General features: G+C 44.0%; 1 protein-coding gene across 1 annotated transcript; it reads left to right on the top strand.

Moving 5' to 3' along the window:
- The first annotated feature begins 218 nt into the window (after nt 1–218).
- Nucleotides 219–15,918, top strand: LOC149333129 (lysosomal aspartic protease-like). The gene is made up of 8 exons (XM_089558570.1): nt 219–1,478; nt 2,670–2,760; nt 4,682–4,799; nt 6,537–6,718; nt 9,327–9,583; nt 11,499–11,640; nt 13,228–13,326; nt 15,618–15,918. The coding sequence occupies exons 1-8, from the start codon at nt 1,420–1,422 to the stop codon at nt 15,786–15,788; spliced, it is 1,119 nt and encodes a 372-aa protein (XP_089414696.1). The 5' UTR covers nt 219–1,419; the 3' UTR covers nt 15,789–15,918.
- The last annotated feature ends 1,843 nt before the right edge of the window (nt 15,919–17,761 follow it).

Genomic DNA, 17,761 nt, shown 5'->3' with positions numbered 1-17,761 from the left:
TTGCAAAAAAAGCTTACGCAGGCACACAGAGAAGTTGTAACAGAAGCTGCGACAAACGTGAAAACCAACGGTGTCGCATTCCAACAATAAGATACCTGAAGCGTCACCATATATTTTTTACGCTTCTATTGGCCACTTTTATATCGGCAAATTAAATTTAAAAAATCAATTCAAAGCACCTCCTTTGAGAATGGCGTGTGAAACATGTTTCGCAGGTCGAAAAGATGGAAGTATACGAAAACTTTGAGTTTCAGTGAAAATATTTTGCTTAGGAGCTGTAAATATGAGGGCGAAAACAAGTTGGACAACGTGAGCCACCTACTGGCAAATGGGTCAGTGTAGGCGTGTCGTTCCTTCAAGCTTGAAGTGATGTGTAAAGAAGCGCCCAGAAAAGAAGTCAGCCGCCGTCACGTATCACTGAAAGGGTAAGCCTCTACAACGGCAACCAAAGACCAAGTGTTCGTGATGTGTAAAGAAGCGCCCAGAAAAGAAGTCAGCCGCCGTCACGTATCATTGAAAGGGTAAGCCTCTACAACGGCAACCAAAGACCAAGTGTTCGTGATGTGTAAAGAAGCACCCAGAAAAGAAGTCAGCCGCCGTCACGTATCATTGAAAGGGTAAGCCTCTACAACGGCAACCAAAGACCAAGTGTTGGGTCAGGGCGTTTGAAGTAATCAGTCCAAGACTATTTAATCTGGTGACGCTGTGGGGGTTGGTTTATATAGTATATGATGGGAGCCAAAGGAGTAGTGCGCTTAAGGCATTTGGTCTTCTCTAAACAAGGCAGTGTATTTTGGTTTATGATGTCCTGTAAGACTTTTCATCAGAGGAAATGCGCTTATTGCCAAAGCCCAATTTATATATTATTGATATCCTCAGGGCCAAAGGCATTAAATGACTTCCTTTCTTCTTACCTAAATCCTACCCCACAAAACCACTTCATTCTAACCCGCTGCAAACGGGCAAGTTGCAGTTCTTTCTATAGGTCGTTGCCCCTATACTTAGTAGCATAAAATTCAACATAGAGCGCGCATCCATATCTTGTCAGGCCGCTTCGGAGCCGAAGGCTTTTCGCTTCCTTCAAGTGGCCAACAGGAATAAACATGCTCACTCGGTCGGCTGACCAAATCCTCTTTGCCATGTCAGCGCCACTCGGCTAGCACGGCGCAAATACGTGTCAAGCACGGTTGCTGCTGTCCTCGCTTGTTTTTTGTTGCGCTCTCGCTTTACTTGCAACATGGCGCGGGGCTGGCTGGTGTGAGCTCGGAAGCCTGCTCAGCACCGTCGAGATAGCGCTTCGTGCTTTCTCGAAGCGCCCCTTTAAAAGCCCTCCGGTGAGCGCCCCAACGTTGGAAGACCCCGTACTTTTTGTGGAGTGAACAGCATCACGCAGGTTTCGCTCGAGGTTCCAGCAGCACCATGAAGGCCTTTTGCATTGCGCTGATCGCGCTGTTCGGCGTCGCCGCAGCCAGGATCAGGTGAGAAAGACATTGAAGCTTATCATGCTAGAAATGTGCCGCAACTAACTGCCTCGTTTACCGAAGTCTCAAGAAGTGTGCGAATTTCCATTGCGAACGAAATACATGTCAGGTGCCAGTTCAGGGAATTCCTAAGCTAGTGTCCTTTTTTAAACTCATTACCAAGGTCGTATTATGCAGACTTCCTTAGTATGTATTTGGGCATCATGCTAGCAGGCTATTGTTTACATGTCCAACATCTAGGAGAAATTTTATTAAATTGGACAATTGTAACCTACAGTTATGAAAATATTGAAGGTAATGAGCCATTCTCCTGACATGTAGCAAAATATTTCTTTTAAAGTATTCCTACCGATCGCTTAGAACACTCAAAAGTGCCTTGAAAACCAATGGAGCACGATTTTCACGATAGTAAAAACTTTCTTTTAAAAAAATTGCGACTCCCGCCGGGTGATCTGCGGGTATATTGATCGCTTCAGTGAAATGTTACATTATATGAAAAAATTGCGTTCATCACAGGTTTCCCGCACAACAATGCTTGTGTCAAAAATTGTTGGGTATGCGTCTTGCATTTTGTTGGGCTCTAAAATGCATCCCATATAAATAACAGAACTGTTCTCTTCTCATGATCCCGAAACGGAATAATGTTCCTATCCATTCTTTAGGAGCCCCAGGAACATACAAGAACTGCAAACCTCTATGGCTATGGAAATGTGACACTTCATATGGCTTGGTTTATGCGTTCCTCAGTCACACACTACAAGGGCGTTTTATTTATTTTCTTTTTCGATAAGAAAGATCGCCCACATAGGCCCCTAAGGCCATCAGCTAAGCTTCAGCAAACTGGACGCTGAGTACTAAATTTATTAAGGCGATGTATTTTTTACCCATATCTTAGACTCTCCAGATGCTTTACGTGGCTTATGGCAACATAAGTTCGGTTCCAACAACTGACCAAAATCCTACATCCCGCATAGGGCACGCTTTATGAAAAAAGTAACTTTGGTTGCAGTTGCACTTCTGCACTAAAAGTAACTTGATAAAAACAGAGTAATCACGTTACGCGTGAACAGGCGTACGTTTCCTGTCCAAATAACCACCATAAATATATGTTTCTTAGCGTATGGCAAATTCTGACTGCGCGCTGATAACTTCTGTAATGTTGCTGAATTATACTTTTCTTTGCAACAGCATTCCGCTGAAGAAGGAGAAGATGGAGATGATCAAGATGTACCACAGCAGCGAGGAAGAGTTTTACACTGGACCCCTCAACTACACGCAGGTAAGATTAGCTGCGAAGGGTCTGCAGCTCCTATTTCAGCGCACATGATGTAAAAAGGTGTACTTTATTGTCCGCTCATTCCGAGGTTGTCCAATTCTATTGAGTGGATCCAACTGCAATTGGTATATCAACTGCATCGGTAAAAATAGTTGAGAATTCAGAACTTTCCCTTCACACCTAAGGCCTATAAAACACTATGGGTGACACTGAACTTCGATTACACGTGCAGCCATCATACCAAGTGGTTTTAAATGCCTCTAAAAGTGCCGTAATATTGGCGGAGTTGGAGCAAGAACGCGGTTAAAGTGTTTGGTGCTTTCCTAGGATGCACCAAACACAATATAACGCTGGATGCACCAAACACAATAGGATGCGTGCAGCTTCGCGACATCAACGGACGAGGTTCTCTACGGAATATATATGCTTGTGCTGAATACAGAGATTACTGTAAACTGGACGTCACTTGAGTTCATACGCGATGTTCCATAGCTGAGATTTGGGATGGTACTGTACGCTGAGTTCACCGAACCGAGAGCAAGAAATGTTCTTGCAAACTTATCTGAGCAAGCTGCGCTCTCGCCGGCGGTGTGTAACAACGCCAGCATGCTTAACATTTCTACGAGCTCTAGACAGCACACCAACCAATGCAACATACGCGGCGTTTATGCAATGCAGATGTATCATTCTCAGTTGAAGCTAGCACTACTAATCACAATCGCCGCTGCAGAAGAGCTTTCAGTAGTCTAGCTTCCATTAGTACGCATCAAGAACATCAGTGCGACGTAGAACAGGCTCAGCTTCTGGAATTGGAGAGATTGGCCAACTGACCTCATCTGACTTCCCAACAGTTAAAGGCAGTTGCGCTCTTCTGATCATCCTTCCAAGCCGCTTGCGTCATAAGATAGCGGCTGCCCTTTAAAATGATTCCACTTTTCATTTAGCATGTTAGCTGTGCCCTCCTTGAATTATTATGAAATAGAATTCCTCACAGACACGAATACTGTTTGAAGGAAACAAAGCTGGAAGCAGCTGTATAACGTGAATATTCATCCGTTTACAGTAACTCGAAGCGAATCTGAGATAATACCTCAGTTTACGCCTCCTCTGCTGCAAAAAAAAACACATTACGTGAAAAAATGCGGAGTGACTTGAGAACGTAGGGTGCGTGTGGGGTAATTTAATGGCTCGAATTCGTAAGCAACATTAATGCATGCACGAAAACGTGTGACACACAATGCTTGTGAGAAGGAAATGAAAGTGGTTTTTTACCTCTGCTGGACGGCGCAAAGCTTTTCAAATACCACTTCCAAGAAATAATGTAATTGTACATCCATTTATGCCTCGAAGCCAACAACCACTTGTTGTTCTTATTTAAGATAGTTTGTCCTTAACCGGTGTGTGAATATTTTGTGGGTGTTACTCGTACGAGGGATAGAGTTAGAGCCATTAAATAAGGTCAACAATTGCAATAGGTGTGTGCTTCTTGGTAACGTACTTCTTTGCCAAGAATATTCTGGAACAGGGATTGCGTCTAGGCTGTGTAAAATAGCCATTACTGCACCCATAAAAACAAAGGGTCTCCGAAAATTATGACAATGGTTCAGCTTATCTTAATGGGACTTAGGAGTTATGGGATGCCAAAAATTCTCACTACACGGCTTAAAAAAACCTTGTTACCTGGTTATTTTTGCTAAACACAGCTCATAGAAGACCTCTACGAAAGGTAGAGCTTGCTGATCACTACAATGGACATTTGTCTCGCGTTGCGATTCCGCCATACTGACGTGTTTGAGTTATACATGTCCATAGCCTTTTTCTTATCGATACAGCCACACAGTTGTGTTACAAAAGCAAGAAAAGTTTAACGTAACTGAAGAGCATGCCTAACGAACCATTTATTCCTTTTCACTGGCAATTGCAGCTGCAATACTACGGCATCATCACCATCGGCACACCGCCGCAAATCTTCAAGGTCATCTTCGACACCGCCTCCAACCTGACCTGGGTGCCTTCGATTGGCTGCAGCGTGGAGCAGTGCGGTAAGTCTGTCTTCCCTGCTGCCTCATAGATGCATATCAATGGTGCAGCCGCGCGATGCTCGTGAGAGAAAGTATTCCCAATGTTAATTTCGTTTAACCACTCATCAATTAACGCTGTTGTGATATTTAAAGTGGTATGGCATTAAAGCTTCACATGAAGACCAAATTAGAACTAAACAAAAAGAAAGCGTGTATTCCAGTACTTCAACCAGTGAGCTTATATTTGGGGAACGACCGCTAGAGAGATTAAACTAGAAAGGTCAAAATTCGGCTATTTTCAACTCTCCGTAAAGTCTAATACACTTAGCTCCGTAAATCACGCCTGTAATATAATGGGAGGAAATGAAACTTACGAGTGAACTACTTGAGGGCGTTACGTGCATATCTGCTCACTGAACACACTAGCAAAGGAGCCGCCGAGGTGCCTGAGGGGTTATGGCGCTCGGCTGCGTTCCCGAAAGGCGTGTGTTCTATCGCGGCAGCGGCGGTCGCATTTCGGCGCATGCAAAATTCTAGAGTCCGGTGTGCTGTGCGATGTCATGGTTTGTTAAACAACCCCAGGTTGCCGAAATTATCCGAACCTCTCTACCACGACGTCCCCATAGCCTGAGAAGCTTTTTCCAACATAACCAGTCCATCTCCCTTTGACACCCTCAGCGTCGGATTCTTACGCTCTAGACACCACCGGCAGCAGTTCTGTCCTCGTTCCCAGCAAAAGTCAGGCGGGCTTTATCAAAACCTACTTGGCGTCACCACCCAGGAATGGTCTCAGGCGTGATGCGAAAGTGAATGCGCATATATTAAAATTCTTGAGCACGGGAATATCGCGAAGGTCGTCGATAAAATAAAAATGACCCGTTAGTAGCAAAGGGCTTCTTCACGTTACCGTTTCCAAATTCAACTACGTAACAATTGCGATCTAAGTCCGGAGGGTGCTTTCCATGGAACTCATATCAAGAAGTGGGTTCATAATAACAGCCGATACCGCGGATGGTTGAAATTGTACTCAAAAACAAAATGAGATACTCTTTACAGAGACGTGGACGTTTCTGCACACCGGACTCAATAATATTATTCTCGATGTTACAAGTTTCCCCGACGACAAGGCTTATCTCGTGTAAACGGTCTATCACCGCAGCGTTCAGCAATTACATGCTTCCCGCTTCCTTGTCGGAAGCAATGGCTGTCTTCATTTGGAGCTACAACGAGGCTAGAAATTGAAAGCCCGGACGCGGCGGCGGAATTTCTTTGGAGGAGAAATTCTAGAGGCCCGTGTACTGCGCGATGTCAGTGGACGTTAAAGAACCCCAGGTGATCGAAATTTCCGGAGCCCTTAACTACGGCGTCTCTCATAGCCTGAGTCGCTTTGGGACGTTAAACCCCGCAAACCAAACCAAACCAAAAATTGAAAGAAAAAAGTTTTCTTGAATTAGCATTATTTCTAAGTCAACTAGTTCCGAAATATCAAATATAGAAGGCAAATACTTTTTGCTAATCACCGTGTTATTTTATCGCATAGCTCCACATCAAGGCAATTCTGTAGACCTCCAATTGTAAAGAATTGTGACCATCGCTCTTGGTCTTGTCCGCCGCATATGCTTCTTTTCACACTCTGTGGACTATGAGCAATAATGAACTTGAATTGCATATACATAGAAAACTTTACCTTTCCTTCCTATTCATTTACGAAAGCATTCAAAAAGATAAGTTTCACACTTTTCCGCTTGTCCCACGCAGGTGACCGCACTCTGTTCGACAACCGCCGCTCCTCGTCCTACATTCCGTACGGAATCTGGGTGAGCGACGACTACGTCGGAGGAGGAAGCATCCTCGGTACTGCTGCTCGCGAGACCATCGACATCGCCGGCATCAACATCACTGACCAGCTCTTTGTCGAGGCCACCGTCATCGACCCCAAGGTAAGGCCGCCTTTGTATGTTCAACAGACAGCTCGAAAAACAGTTTTGTATTGACTGCGAGAACAGTCGCTTAAATAATGTACTGTTAGCGAAGCTGTTCATAAAAATGGCGTGTAATGAACCACCACAAAGAGTTTTTCGACCTAATCATCATTATCTATCGTTTACTGCCATCTAAGCTAATTTGCCGCAAATAGTAGCAAATGAGGTCTGGACTGGAAGGATCCAAGGTAATTTCGATGACCTGGCTGCTTTTAACGCGCACCAAAATCTAATTTCTGTGCAACTCCAGCCTCAGCTTTTATAGGCACCAACAACTATGCAAGGATTCTTCAAGGCACCTTGAGTACTAAATCCGGAGAATGAACAAGTCTGGCGAGTTTGTGAAAGCGTGAAATTTCTGGGAGTAGGACAGCTGTTACGGGCTGAGGACACAGCTAACTAGGTTTCGTAGCAGATGCCTTTCTCCTTCCATAGACATCATAGAGACTCCGAAAACAACTTCATTCGCTTACTAAGCTCAATACAAAAGGACCGCGTATCTATCTGGCTACGTGGACATATTTGCCTCACAGCTGAAAACGTATTTATTGGAATTTTATCAAAAAAGGGCAATGTCAATTTGCCCTTTATGTCCCTTAAACTGGCGGATGAAGGCAAGGATGGAGATGATGAGAGTAATGAAGTCTGGGAGTCAACGCATCTGCAATATGTCACTGCTGTGGTACAGAGTTCCATAGAGAAGTCCGGCACTAAAATTCTTCCACTTTTTTACCTTTATTACGTTTGCTTTACTCTCCTGAGAAGCAAAGCCATCATCAAACAGCGTGGATGACGTATGGGGGTGTCGACTTTTCCTCTTGGTTAGTGCATACCCAGGAAATTTCGGCTATGAAAATGGCTGCATACCGAATTACGAACTACGTGGAATGAAAGCGACATCAGTATCTTTGTGCTTAACGTACGCAGGAAATGGCATCTTAGCGCGAGCTCCTACTTACCTCTGGCTCCGCCACTTGTTTGGAGTTTTGTTTACTTGCTCATAAACATATTTATTCACGACATGTATAATGAGAGTCATGCAATATGTAATTGCTGCGGTGCAGAGTTCCCCAGAAAAGTCTGGCACTAAAATTCTTCCACTTTTTTGCCTTTATTACGCTTGCTTCACTCTGGATCTTTGTGCTTAACGTACGCAGGAAATGGCATCTTAGCTCGAGCTCCTAATTACGTCTGGCTCCGCCACTTGTTTGCAGTTTTGTTTACTATGCATCCCCAGGAAATTTCGGCATTGAAAATGGCTGCATATCGAATTACGAACTACGTGGATTGAAAGCGACGTCAGGACTTTGTGTTTAACGTACGCAGGAAATGGCATCTCATATCAGAGTTGCCACGCAATCTGCGTCATCGCCACCAGCATCTGAAGAAGCAGTTTTGAAGGGGTGATTATATCGGTTGAACTTTAATTTTATGGTTTATGGGTGCATAAGGTCCTAAAGCGACTCAGGCTATCAAGGCCTCCGGAAATTCTTACCAACTGAGGTTCTTTAACGTGCACTAACATTGGGCTGGAGACAGGCCTCTAGTATTCGACCGCTGAAGCCGGAAGGCTCAAATTTGGAAATAAACATGTTTGGCCGTGTTTAACTACATAGTCGCGTCTTAGCCTTTTGTTGTCGTGTGCTGTTATTGCTCTGACTGAGCGATGTATTTTCAAGTTTGTTTTTTTGTGATGATCTTAACCTTTGTTTTCTTAGTGTTGCTTTTAATTTACCTTTTCTGATCTTGGGAACTCCAAGCAGATGGTTAAATTTCATCATCATGAGACTGACTACGCCCACTGCAGGGCAAAGGCCTCTAACATGTGTCTCCAACTGCCCTTGTCGTATTATAGCTGCAGCCACCTCATCCGCGAAAACCTGAATTTCAAACGCCCATAAAACTTTCGGACACCCCCTGCTAAGCTTGGCTTCACTTCGTATTGTCCATTATTTTAATTATTTTGAATCTGATCATTTTTTCCATCCCTATTGTGTTTTTGTCATCTTCGATTATCCCACGCATAGTTTTTAACTGTATATTTATAAAAGGGTTGTTTTTTTCATTGTTGTCAACATCACCGATGCATTTGCAAGAAATTAATCAGATGCGAACGCCTATGAGCAAGGTCTTCGCAGACAGATTTATCTGCCAGATGTCGTCTTTGCTGACACTGTTCCGCGACGCGGCCGCTGTAGATTGAGGTAAAGTTTGTTCTTCACCCAGCATAAACTGCACCGGCGGGATTATCACCGTTGTAGCCGTCATAAGCCAGATTAAGTGAGATGCTGGATTAAATGAACTACGGCTGGTTTTCCGTCATAACTATGCTTCCCTTGCCGCCGCCACACTATATCTCCCAATTTCCTAATCTCCCCTATAAACTCCCCTGCCATTAAGTGCTGCGTCTCCCATCCGATCGAATTCTCTATGTTGCAATGACAAACTACATGTTTTCCTACCAGGCTGAGAACCTGCTATGAAAACAATTTTATCCCCAAAAAGAACATGGGTGTGAAAGAAGCCAACCAGCTCGTGAGTTCTCATGTGCCGCGACCGTTTTCAGATCTACAATGGCGTCCCCTTCGACGGACACATCGGCCTGAGCATCGAATCCCGCTTCCTGCCTGAGCGCTGGTCGATCTTCGAGAACCTCTTCTGGAAGCAACTGCTGCCCGAGCCCAAGTTCGCCTTCTACCTGCACCCGACCATCAACGGCTCCGACGGCGAGATCGTGCTCGGCGGCGAGGACAAGTCTCACTACGAAGGAGAGCTCACCTATGTGCAGAGCGCCACCGACGAGTGGATCATCAAGTTCCAGGGGTATGTACCCGTGGTTTGTTTGCCTATCTTTGGATTATAGCTCGGAGGTCAGATAATTAAGAGAAAGCCATAGAAAAGCTACATGTTACCGGTAGTCATCTATGCCGAACAAACCTGGAGGCTGGCGAAAAGGTTCCCCTTAAATTGACATGGCAGCATCAGTAATTTTCCCAGCATTAGAAATGGCTGGTGTCACCCGGCCCTATGAAGGACTGACCATTTCCAGTACAGTTCCAATATCTGGCTGACAAGCTGTGCTGCTGGGGTGATGACAACGCAGCTATCTATGGAAGACAAAAATGATAGGTGTAACGTTAAGATGCAGAAAGGGAGTGTCGTAGGTCAGGGAACAAACGCGAGTTAATCATATCTAGTCGAAACAAAGATAAAAAGAATGGAGAGGGCGTGCGATTCGAAGGCAGGATGACTGGTGGTCTTTGAGGGTGACGGACTGGATTCTAAAAGAAGGCAAGCGCATCTGAGGGCGGCAGAAAGTTAGGTGGCCGGGTCAGATTATGAAATCAGCGAGGGTAGTGCGGCCGCAGCTGACTACACCGGGTTGATTGAAGTAATAATGGAGGGGCCTCTGCAGTGGGCGTAGTCAGGATGATGATAAGGACAAGTTAGACGCTATCTGAAAAGCCATATTCCCGTTCTTGGCCTGAAATGGAGTAATGTTTTTTTGCCGCGTATAAACGTAAGCGTCTCGGTAGTGGGACTACCTTGTGATGGAAAAATGTCTGGCTTCAACTCATTGCCAATGAGAATGCAGTGAGTGAGGCCTAGGATGCGTTGGCGGTTCAGTTCTGGTTACGCGGTGGAGGTCGTCTTTGAGCCGAGCGCTCTTTTGGGGCAATTTCGATGAGCAGTCTTTATGGGTTGCTCGCTGCGAGAAGAGTAAGAACTCTGGTCGTCATTTGTTGCGTGTCTATGCACACAGAGTTTTTTCGCCGTATAAATCCTTCACGGTCATTATACTGCTGCTAGCAAAAGTTTTCGCTCTTCTGCTGCTTGTAAGGGAGCTGTTTTTCGGAGTCATATATCTCCAATTAACCTTGTACTGAAATGCTACTAGGTAGGTAATATAGACGAGAATACTAATCCTGTTTACTGACTGGGCTAGTGTTACAATAAATCGTATTTATGTATGTGGTATATTTTCATTTTGAGCCCACCCTTATGGAAATTTCTACATAAGCACTAAAAACGATTAGAAAGCAACCAACTAAGCTCGAAAACAAAAACCTAGAGGGCCTCTTAATCTCCGCCTTCAGAGATTAAAGAGATAGCTTAAATTTTCATGTCCACATATGCGCAATTTATCATTCTCTACTTTACATTCATCTATCGCTGGCAGTCGTCATCCACTTCAGGCGCAGAGTTGAAGCAGTTAAGCAATTCGCAAGTTCCCTGCCAATGCAAGAAGTGGCTCCGTTGGGGCTTGTGAGACGCAAGTTGCTACTCCTGAGGAACCTCTCGCCACCGATCATTACATTAACCTCCACCTTCCACACTGGGAATTTTCCTCACAATCCTGTGGCAGGTTGTGACAACGTCACATGGCCACGCGAGAAGTGCAGCAGACGGCCACCTGCTTTCTTTGCCGACAATGCCCCAGCCGCTGACAACGACACAGGATACCCTTCAGAGGGGGTGCCTTAACACTATCACGTTACAAATCCATGGCTGATACTGGGAAAATTAGTGACAAGTTGAACGCAAATTATGCATTCTTTTTCATAATGACCGAAACTCTCTGTGCTTGATGCATACGCAAAACACATTCAGCGTTACGATATGGCGGTCAAAAAAAAATATTATTCCGGAAAACCGCCATATAGTTTTCATCAGGCACCTATAGGTGCCCATACATACATAATATATGATATACTCCGATTTTGTGTGTTCTACGCAGCATCAAGATTGGCGACCGCTGGATCCAGACCGAGAACATCACCGCTAAGCCCGTCTCTTCGCTGCCGTTCATCTACGGACCTCAGAAGATTGTTGACCAGATCCACAAGACCATCAATGCTTCCAGGACCTCTCATGGCGAGGTGAGGCTGCGCGCACCCAAGGGATTTTGAAAAGCTACAGTGATTAACTCAGATATCTGATGTGTTCTTCTTGCGGGCGAATGTTCAAACATTAGGAAACTAAAATTTAATTTAAAGTTCTGTTACCACTACTACTTCTAATACTACTACTAGTAGTCATAATAACAGTAATAATTTCATTCAAAATACATTATAAATATAACCAGCCATACCAAACCCCTGTTGTGCTTGAATGGCTGCGTCTGGCTGAGAGCAGATGACTGCGCTGCGAAAAACATATTAAGGTAAAAATACAAACAGGTAGTTTTAAAGCCCCACGAATGCGCTCAGACAGATTGTAAGTCTCCATCGTTAGAGACATGCGATATATTGTGCCCTGACTCTTAGCAAACTGGACAAGCTTCAGCTTCGTTCCCGCGCAGTGAATCCTCTCGCCCCTATTTTGCAATGAACTTCAGTGGCTTATCATGCATTTTTCTGCCAGGAACTATGCTGGACAGTAAATTTAGCCCCACGTGTGGGTACGAGAAATGTTGCATGGCTATGTGAAAGTATTGCATTTCATAATCAAGCATCAATTACTGAGTCTTTCACAAAGCCACTTAAGACTTTTTTTGACCCAGACGTTTGAAAAATATTGTGAAGAACATGGTTCCTATGGAAAAAAACAGCACTCAGTGCTGTATAGGAGCATATAGCAGAGGAACCTTTCATGTTCTTTATCCCTTGGCAGCAAGAGGGTTCAAACTTCTTAGAAAGTGACATAATTTTGTGTATAACGCACAACAAAACAAAAATATATACCTTGTGTTTAAGCAAATACTTTAAGACCTATTTCAATAATAGGCTTTTTGGGGTAAAAATAGGGCTTTTGCGGCATAGTATTACCAGTGCTGATGACACCAGAAAACGGTGAATCGTCTTAAATAGTTTGCGGTTAAACCAATTTTTATTAATTGATTTTTTAACTAGTAATGTTAGGCGCCTAGTTGGAATTAGAGATTTGTAGGCGGCCGTTAGTAATAGGCGTATCAGTTTTTAGAATATCGAGAACACGATTACCCTGCTTGCTATGGCGCGACAAAATCTGGCTGCATCGTGCGAAAGTACACGCGCTTTCGAAAGCATGAAGGCAAAGCAACCCCTCCAGTGCACGTAACTAGCCGAAAATCCAAATTTTACCGAGCTACAGCGGCGAGGGTAGCCGCATTTTCGAGATTCTTGAAACTAATATTGCTATTACTAACGCCCGGTTAGAAATTTAATTGCAACTCGGTGCGAAAATTTGATAGTTAAAAAGTTAGTTATTAAAAATTAGTTACCCAATTAACTACTTAAGACGAATTAACTGCTTTCTGATGTCCATCAACAGTGGTAATGCAATGTCGCAAGTGGTAATGCAATGTCGCAAAGCGAATATTTTTACCTACAAAGGCCTATTTTTGAAAATTTTTGTGTGTTCGCTGAAGCACCCGGTATATGGACTTATTCATTTGCACGTTATCAGAATTTTCACACTTAGCGTTTCGCCACTATCATAAGGAAGAGGAAATCATGATTTTAACGCAGCTTTTCTCTGACTTTCAGTACACCGTGGACTGTGAGGCCAATGCAACCCTGCCGATTATTAGCTTCAAGATCGGTGGCAAGGTCTTCGACCTCCGTCCGGAGGACTACATCGTGAAGGTAAGAAGCTAGTGTATAGCCTTATCGATGAGGTGCGTGGGCAATAGCAGTTTTATCGACACATGTCGATTACGATGTCTTCCGATGTCATGCTTTGTTCCGGTGCAAATCATTTGTTGAGAAACTGCACATAATTTTAGGGCATCAGGCAGAACGGTAGTGACGGCACTATTGATTTGATGACTAGGACGAATTAGGCTTCCTTCAGTTTTTGTAGTTATCATATATAATGCCTACAACAAAGAAACAGAGTAATTTTTCATGTCCACCTTTTATGTCTTACACTCCAACAATCACATGTGAGCATGAGACTGATGGTTTTGATTTGAACGGTTCATTGTTATGCAGGCCAGGGACTGCTCACCGTGCAGAACATAAAAAATGGACCTTAGAAGCACAAATGCAGAGTACAGAAAACTACTGTTTCTTAATGTCCATTATCGCCTTGATCTACATTGCGTACATGTTCCATTCTTTAGTCCAGCTTGAGACTCCGCATTGTCACTCCACTGTAGTGATTGCGATCTTCAGCAACAAAAATGCACTGCAGGACTGAGACTTTAAAAAGCTAAAGGAAAAATGAAAACTTTTTCGCTAGCATAGAAATAAGTTTGTTTGTTTTTTTGCCCAGTCAGTTAACAACACCTTGCAGTCGGCCTTGTCGGAACTGCGTTGCATGTGACCTGCGCTTTTTCAGTTCACGCGGGCCCAGTTAACAAAGACAGGCCAGAATGGTAAGCGTATTGTTACTGGGAAAGAACATTCCAGTCGAAAAAAATTATGGATAGATATCGTGCTTTTCACTGAAAACGAATTATTAGGAGGTCCCCCTGACGGTTTTTTAATCATGGGACTTCCTAGAATACTAGCTTCAATTAATAATTTTACTTGTATTAGTGTTGCTCATAAAACTTGACGACTAAAACTTGACTACAGACGGAGGGAATGTAGACCTTCAGTGCTAAGTAAAAAAAAATCAGCGCGATTGAGGGAACGTAGCATGACGGAATGGTAACATGGGACGCTCCCGTTGAAGTTCACGCAGATAACGAGAGTGCCAGGCCATTCCCACTTTTTAGTTCAAGGGGAGTTCAGAGAGAGCGTTCTCGTGTGAAAAATTATATCTGAGGTTTTTTTTCGCTAAGATGAATGCAGGTGTCACTGCAATATCGTAGGGTGAAAAGAAAGGCCAAATAAAAAGTCTCGTAGAGCAGGTCAATGCCAGAGTCATCAAAGTCACGTTTCGAAACTTGGGAAAGCAAACCTCTCCTCGTAGCAAATGTATTAACAGATTGGCACTATCCCTATCAGCGAGTTAGCAAGCTGCAGTGCCCCGCGGTGCGTTTCCTCCCTTACTGTCACTTCCCACTCGGGCTAATCGTTGCCTCTAGCTACCGCACACTAGGCAGAGAAGCATAAGTGGATAAATCTGCAGTCGTTGAAATGCGCTTAACTGTTCTTGTCTGTGTTCTTAACTGGGTGTCGTAAATATCCTAGCAGCGTAGCTCTCGGGCAGTTACCTACAAGTTCAACTTGAGACTACCATCAACAACGATTAATTTATTCCTGAGCAAACTTAAGCCCACTCATATGCGGCTCTATTTCCTGTTTGCCTCATGTAGTTCACCATAAGGCCTATGTTTTACTTATTTCTGCACCCCAATTCATTGCGCTGCTAAAGCTGCCATTTATCCTTAATGACCTTTGATTCACCCTCCTCATTCCATAACTTTCCTGTCATGTCTTCCTGAAATATGAAGCTCTCTTAATTCACTCCAAACGCATTCTGCTGCATCCTTAAATTTATATGATCAACGTTTCCTTTCGGGAATTCTTCCCCTTTCCAACCATTTCAGGAGCCAAATCTGGGAAAATGGGAACGTACACGGCGTTTTACGAAATTTTAAAGCCCCAAATTGTCTAAGTTTTGAACTTGCCATAGTTTTCAAGCTCCTGCAGAAACGTGGTGAAGGAAGTGCCTGAAATAAATATTTGTGGGTCTAACTGGGGGAATTTTTCGGTTGTATCTTAAACATCACTTATTTAGGTATATCAGTTTTTCCGCATTAAATTACTCATTGCGCTCAATCTACACCCTCTTAAGCTTGTATTGTTTGCATCCACTCTCACACACAGAATAAACTCAAAGCGTAAAGACGTGTGTTCCCGAAACAACCCGACAAAAGCGTCTGAACAGTGCTGTGGGTTTTGTTTTTGCTACTTCTCATTTTAGCAACGCCGAATGTCACTAATGTCGGCTAATCTCTCCCCCCCCCCCTCCCTCCTCACAGGTGAACAGCACCTGCTACACCGGATTCATTGTGGACACGGAGCACCAGATCCCTACTGGTTCCACCTGGCTGCTCGGCCAGAACTTCCTGCGCCGTGTCTACACCATCTTCCAGACCGGTATCTTCCCCTGGGACAAGCGTCTTGCCTTCGCTTACACCCGCATCATCTAGTGCCGCAAAGAACCAACACAACCCCTGCGGACACTCGCCGGACAGCATTTGTTTTCTTAAGGCACCCCTTTCAATGAAGCCTGCAGTATCTGCCTCGAAAATTGTCTGAATAAAGAAAATGCTTGCGAGTAATATCAGTTGCCTGATCGGGGGAAACACAAACTGTTATTGAGTGCTTGTAGCCATATGCCTAGTTCGTTTGCGGCATTGAAAGTGGAGCAAAGAAGCATGACCTTTCCGGGATGCCTCTGCCGCACATTTGTACACACAAGTTCTGGAAAAGACAACCTTTGTCGACCTTAAAATTTATACGTTTAAAAAACTAATATACTTGATTACAATTTTTACGAAAGAATGGCGAACAAACGCTCCATTTTCTTTCTATATTGTGTTCATCTTCTTCCGCCAAAACAAATTTCCGACGAGTATTCGCAATAGCGGAAAGAGGACATGCATAATCTGGTGTTCTCTACAGATGAAATTGACTTCAAGCGCATTATAGACGGGATGCTCACCTTCGGATAACAATTTAGAATAAACAAGGCAGCTATGTCAAGTTAGAGTGGGTATACGACGTTACATGCCATCAGAAATTCTCAAAGCAGGACGATATTGCCGTTGTTTACAGCGTGTTAGTAACAATCGAAAGCTACACTGCATGATGACATCTTCCACTAACTAAGTTGCCGGGTACAGACTCCGTTCTCCTCCCAAATTTAGCAAGCGTCCAAACAGCTGACAACACACAAGCCGTTGGATCAGAAATGACAGAAACAATGCGCCGTTCGTCTTTGGTAGCAGTGCAGTTTTTTTAGACGTGGTGTGCTAACAATTAAGAGTACTCAACTACTAAGAGGAGCGGATCAGGTGCCTTCTAGACTGTTACCCTATACGCACAAAGGTGATCAGGCTCTGAATTTCATTTCGTTTTAATGAACTATCATTAGAGTTCTCGTCCCGCCAAATCCCCGCCGATGTCCGGTCAAGGTGACGTGAGCTTGCGACGCTACCACACTGCATTACGAGCAACCTGTTGAGCGTAACTGGTGGCAATTAAATTAATAATTTCTCCGGAGGTGACGTCATCCCAACCTGGTCATCGGGTTATGAACAACCTACTCTTTGGACAGCGACCTAGATAGAGTATCGATATAAAAGAAATCACCACAATAATGAAATGCATGCAAATTTTGACACCCTCACAGCAAAGCGGATACCCGCTACTGCAGCTAGCAGTCCGCATATGGCAGTTACTGAACCGACAGTTGCAAAAAAATGTGATGGTGCAAACACACACAGAAGTTGCAGCAGATCCTGTGAAAAATGTGAAATGTAATGCTATCACATTCCCACCTTCAGTTGACTGAAGCATCCTTACATTTTTTAAATATATTTCATTGTTCACCTTTGTGTAAGCAAGTTAATTAACAGTTAATAGAAAAGGACACCTTTTAAGAATAGCGTACGATGCATGCTCTGGAAATCGAAAAGTAGGAAAGGGATGTAAATATTTAACTCCAGTAGAAACATTTTGCTTGGCAGATGTGAATATATAAGCAATCTCCTGGAAAGCCGTACAGTGCATGCACACCGGTCCCTCAAGCTTCAAATGAAAAGCACCGGGAAGTCGGCTGCCATTGTGGATGATTAAAAGCGCGAGCCATTAAAACGGCAACTGTAGGCTACTGCGTTCAAGGTCAGCACTCCGCGACTATTTAATCTGGTTACACTGTCAGTTTCGTTTACATACCTTTCTTGTTTACATCTCTGAGGAGAAGCAAAACGGATAGCGCGAGGAAGGCATTTGGGCGTCCGTACACCACGCGGCACATTTTGGTCACTGATGTCCTGCAAGACTTTTCATCGTACGAAATACCCTTAGTACCAAAGCCCAATCCGCCGAATTAATTCATCCCGGCCTAAGCTCTGCCGCATAAAACCAATTTATTCGGACATGCTGCAAGCGCTCACGG

Source organism: Amblyomma mixtum, chromosome 8, assembly GCF_055824585.1.
Source record: "Amblyomma mixtum isolate Tamu chromosome 8, ASM5582458v1, whole genome shotgun sequence".
NCBI classification, from domain to species: Eukaryota; Metazoa; Arthropoda; class Arachnida; order Ixodida; family Ixodidae; genus Amblyomma; species Amblyomma mixtum.
This window is presented reverse-complemented; position numbering and strand designations above follow the sequence as displayed.

Excerpts from the sequence above, each read along its gene's own strand:
- LOC149333129 (XM_089558570.1), top strand. The coding sequence starts at position 1,420 with ATGAAGGCCTTTTGCATTGCGCTGATCGCGCTGTTCGGCGTCGCCGCA. Across the intron at positions 1,479-2,669 it reads GTCGCCGCAGCCAGGATCAG|CATTCCGCTGAAGAAGGAGA; the intron begins GTGAGAAAGACA and ends TCTTTGCAACAG. Across the intron at positions 9,584-11,498 it reads TGGATCATCAAGTTCCAGGG|CATCAAGATTGGCGACCGCT; the intron begins GTATGTACCCGT and ends TGTTCTACGCAG.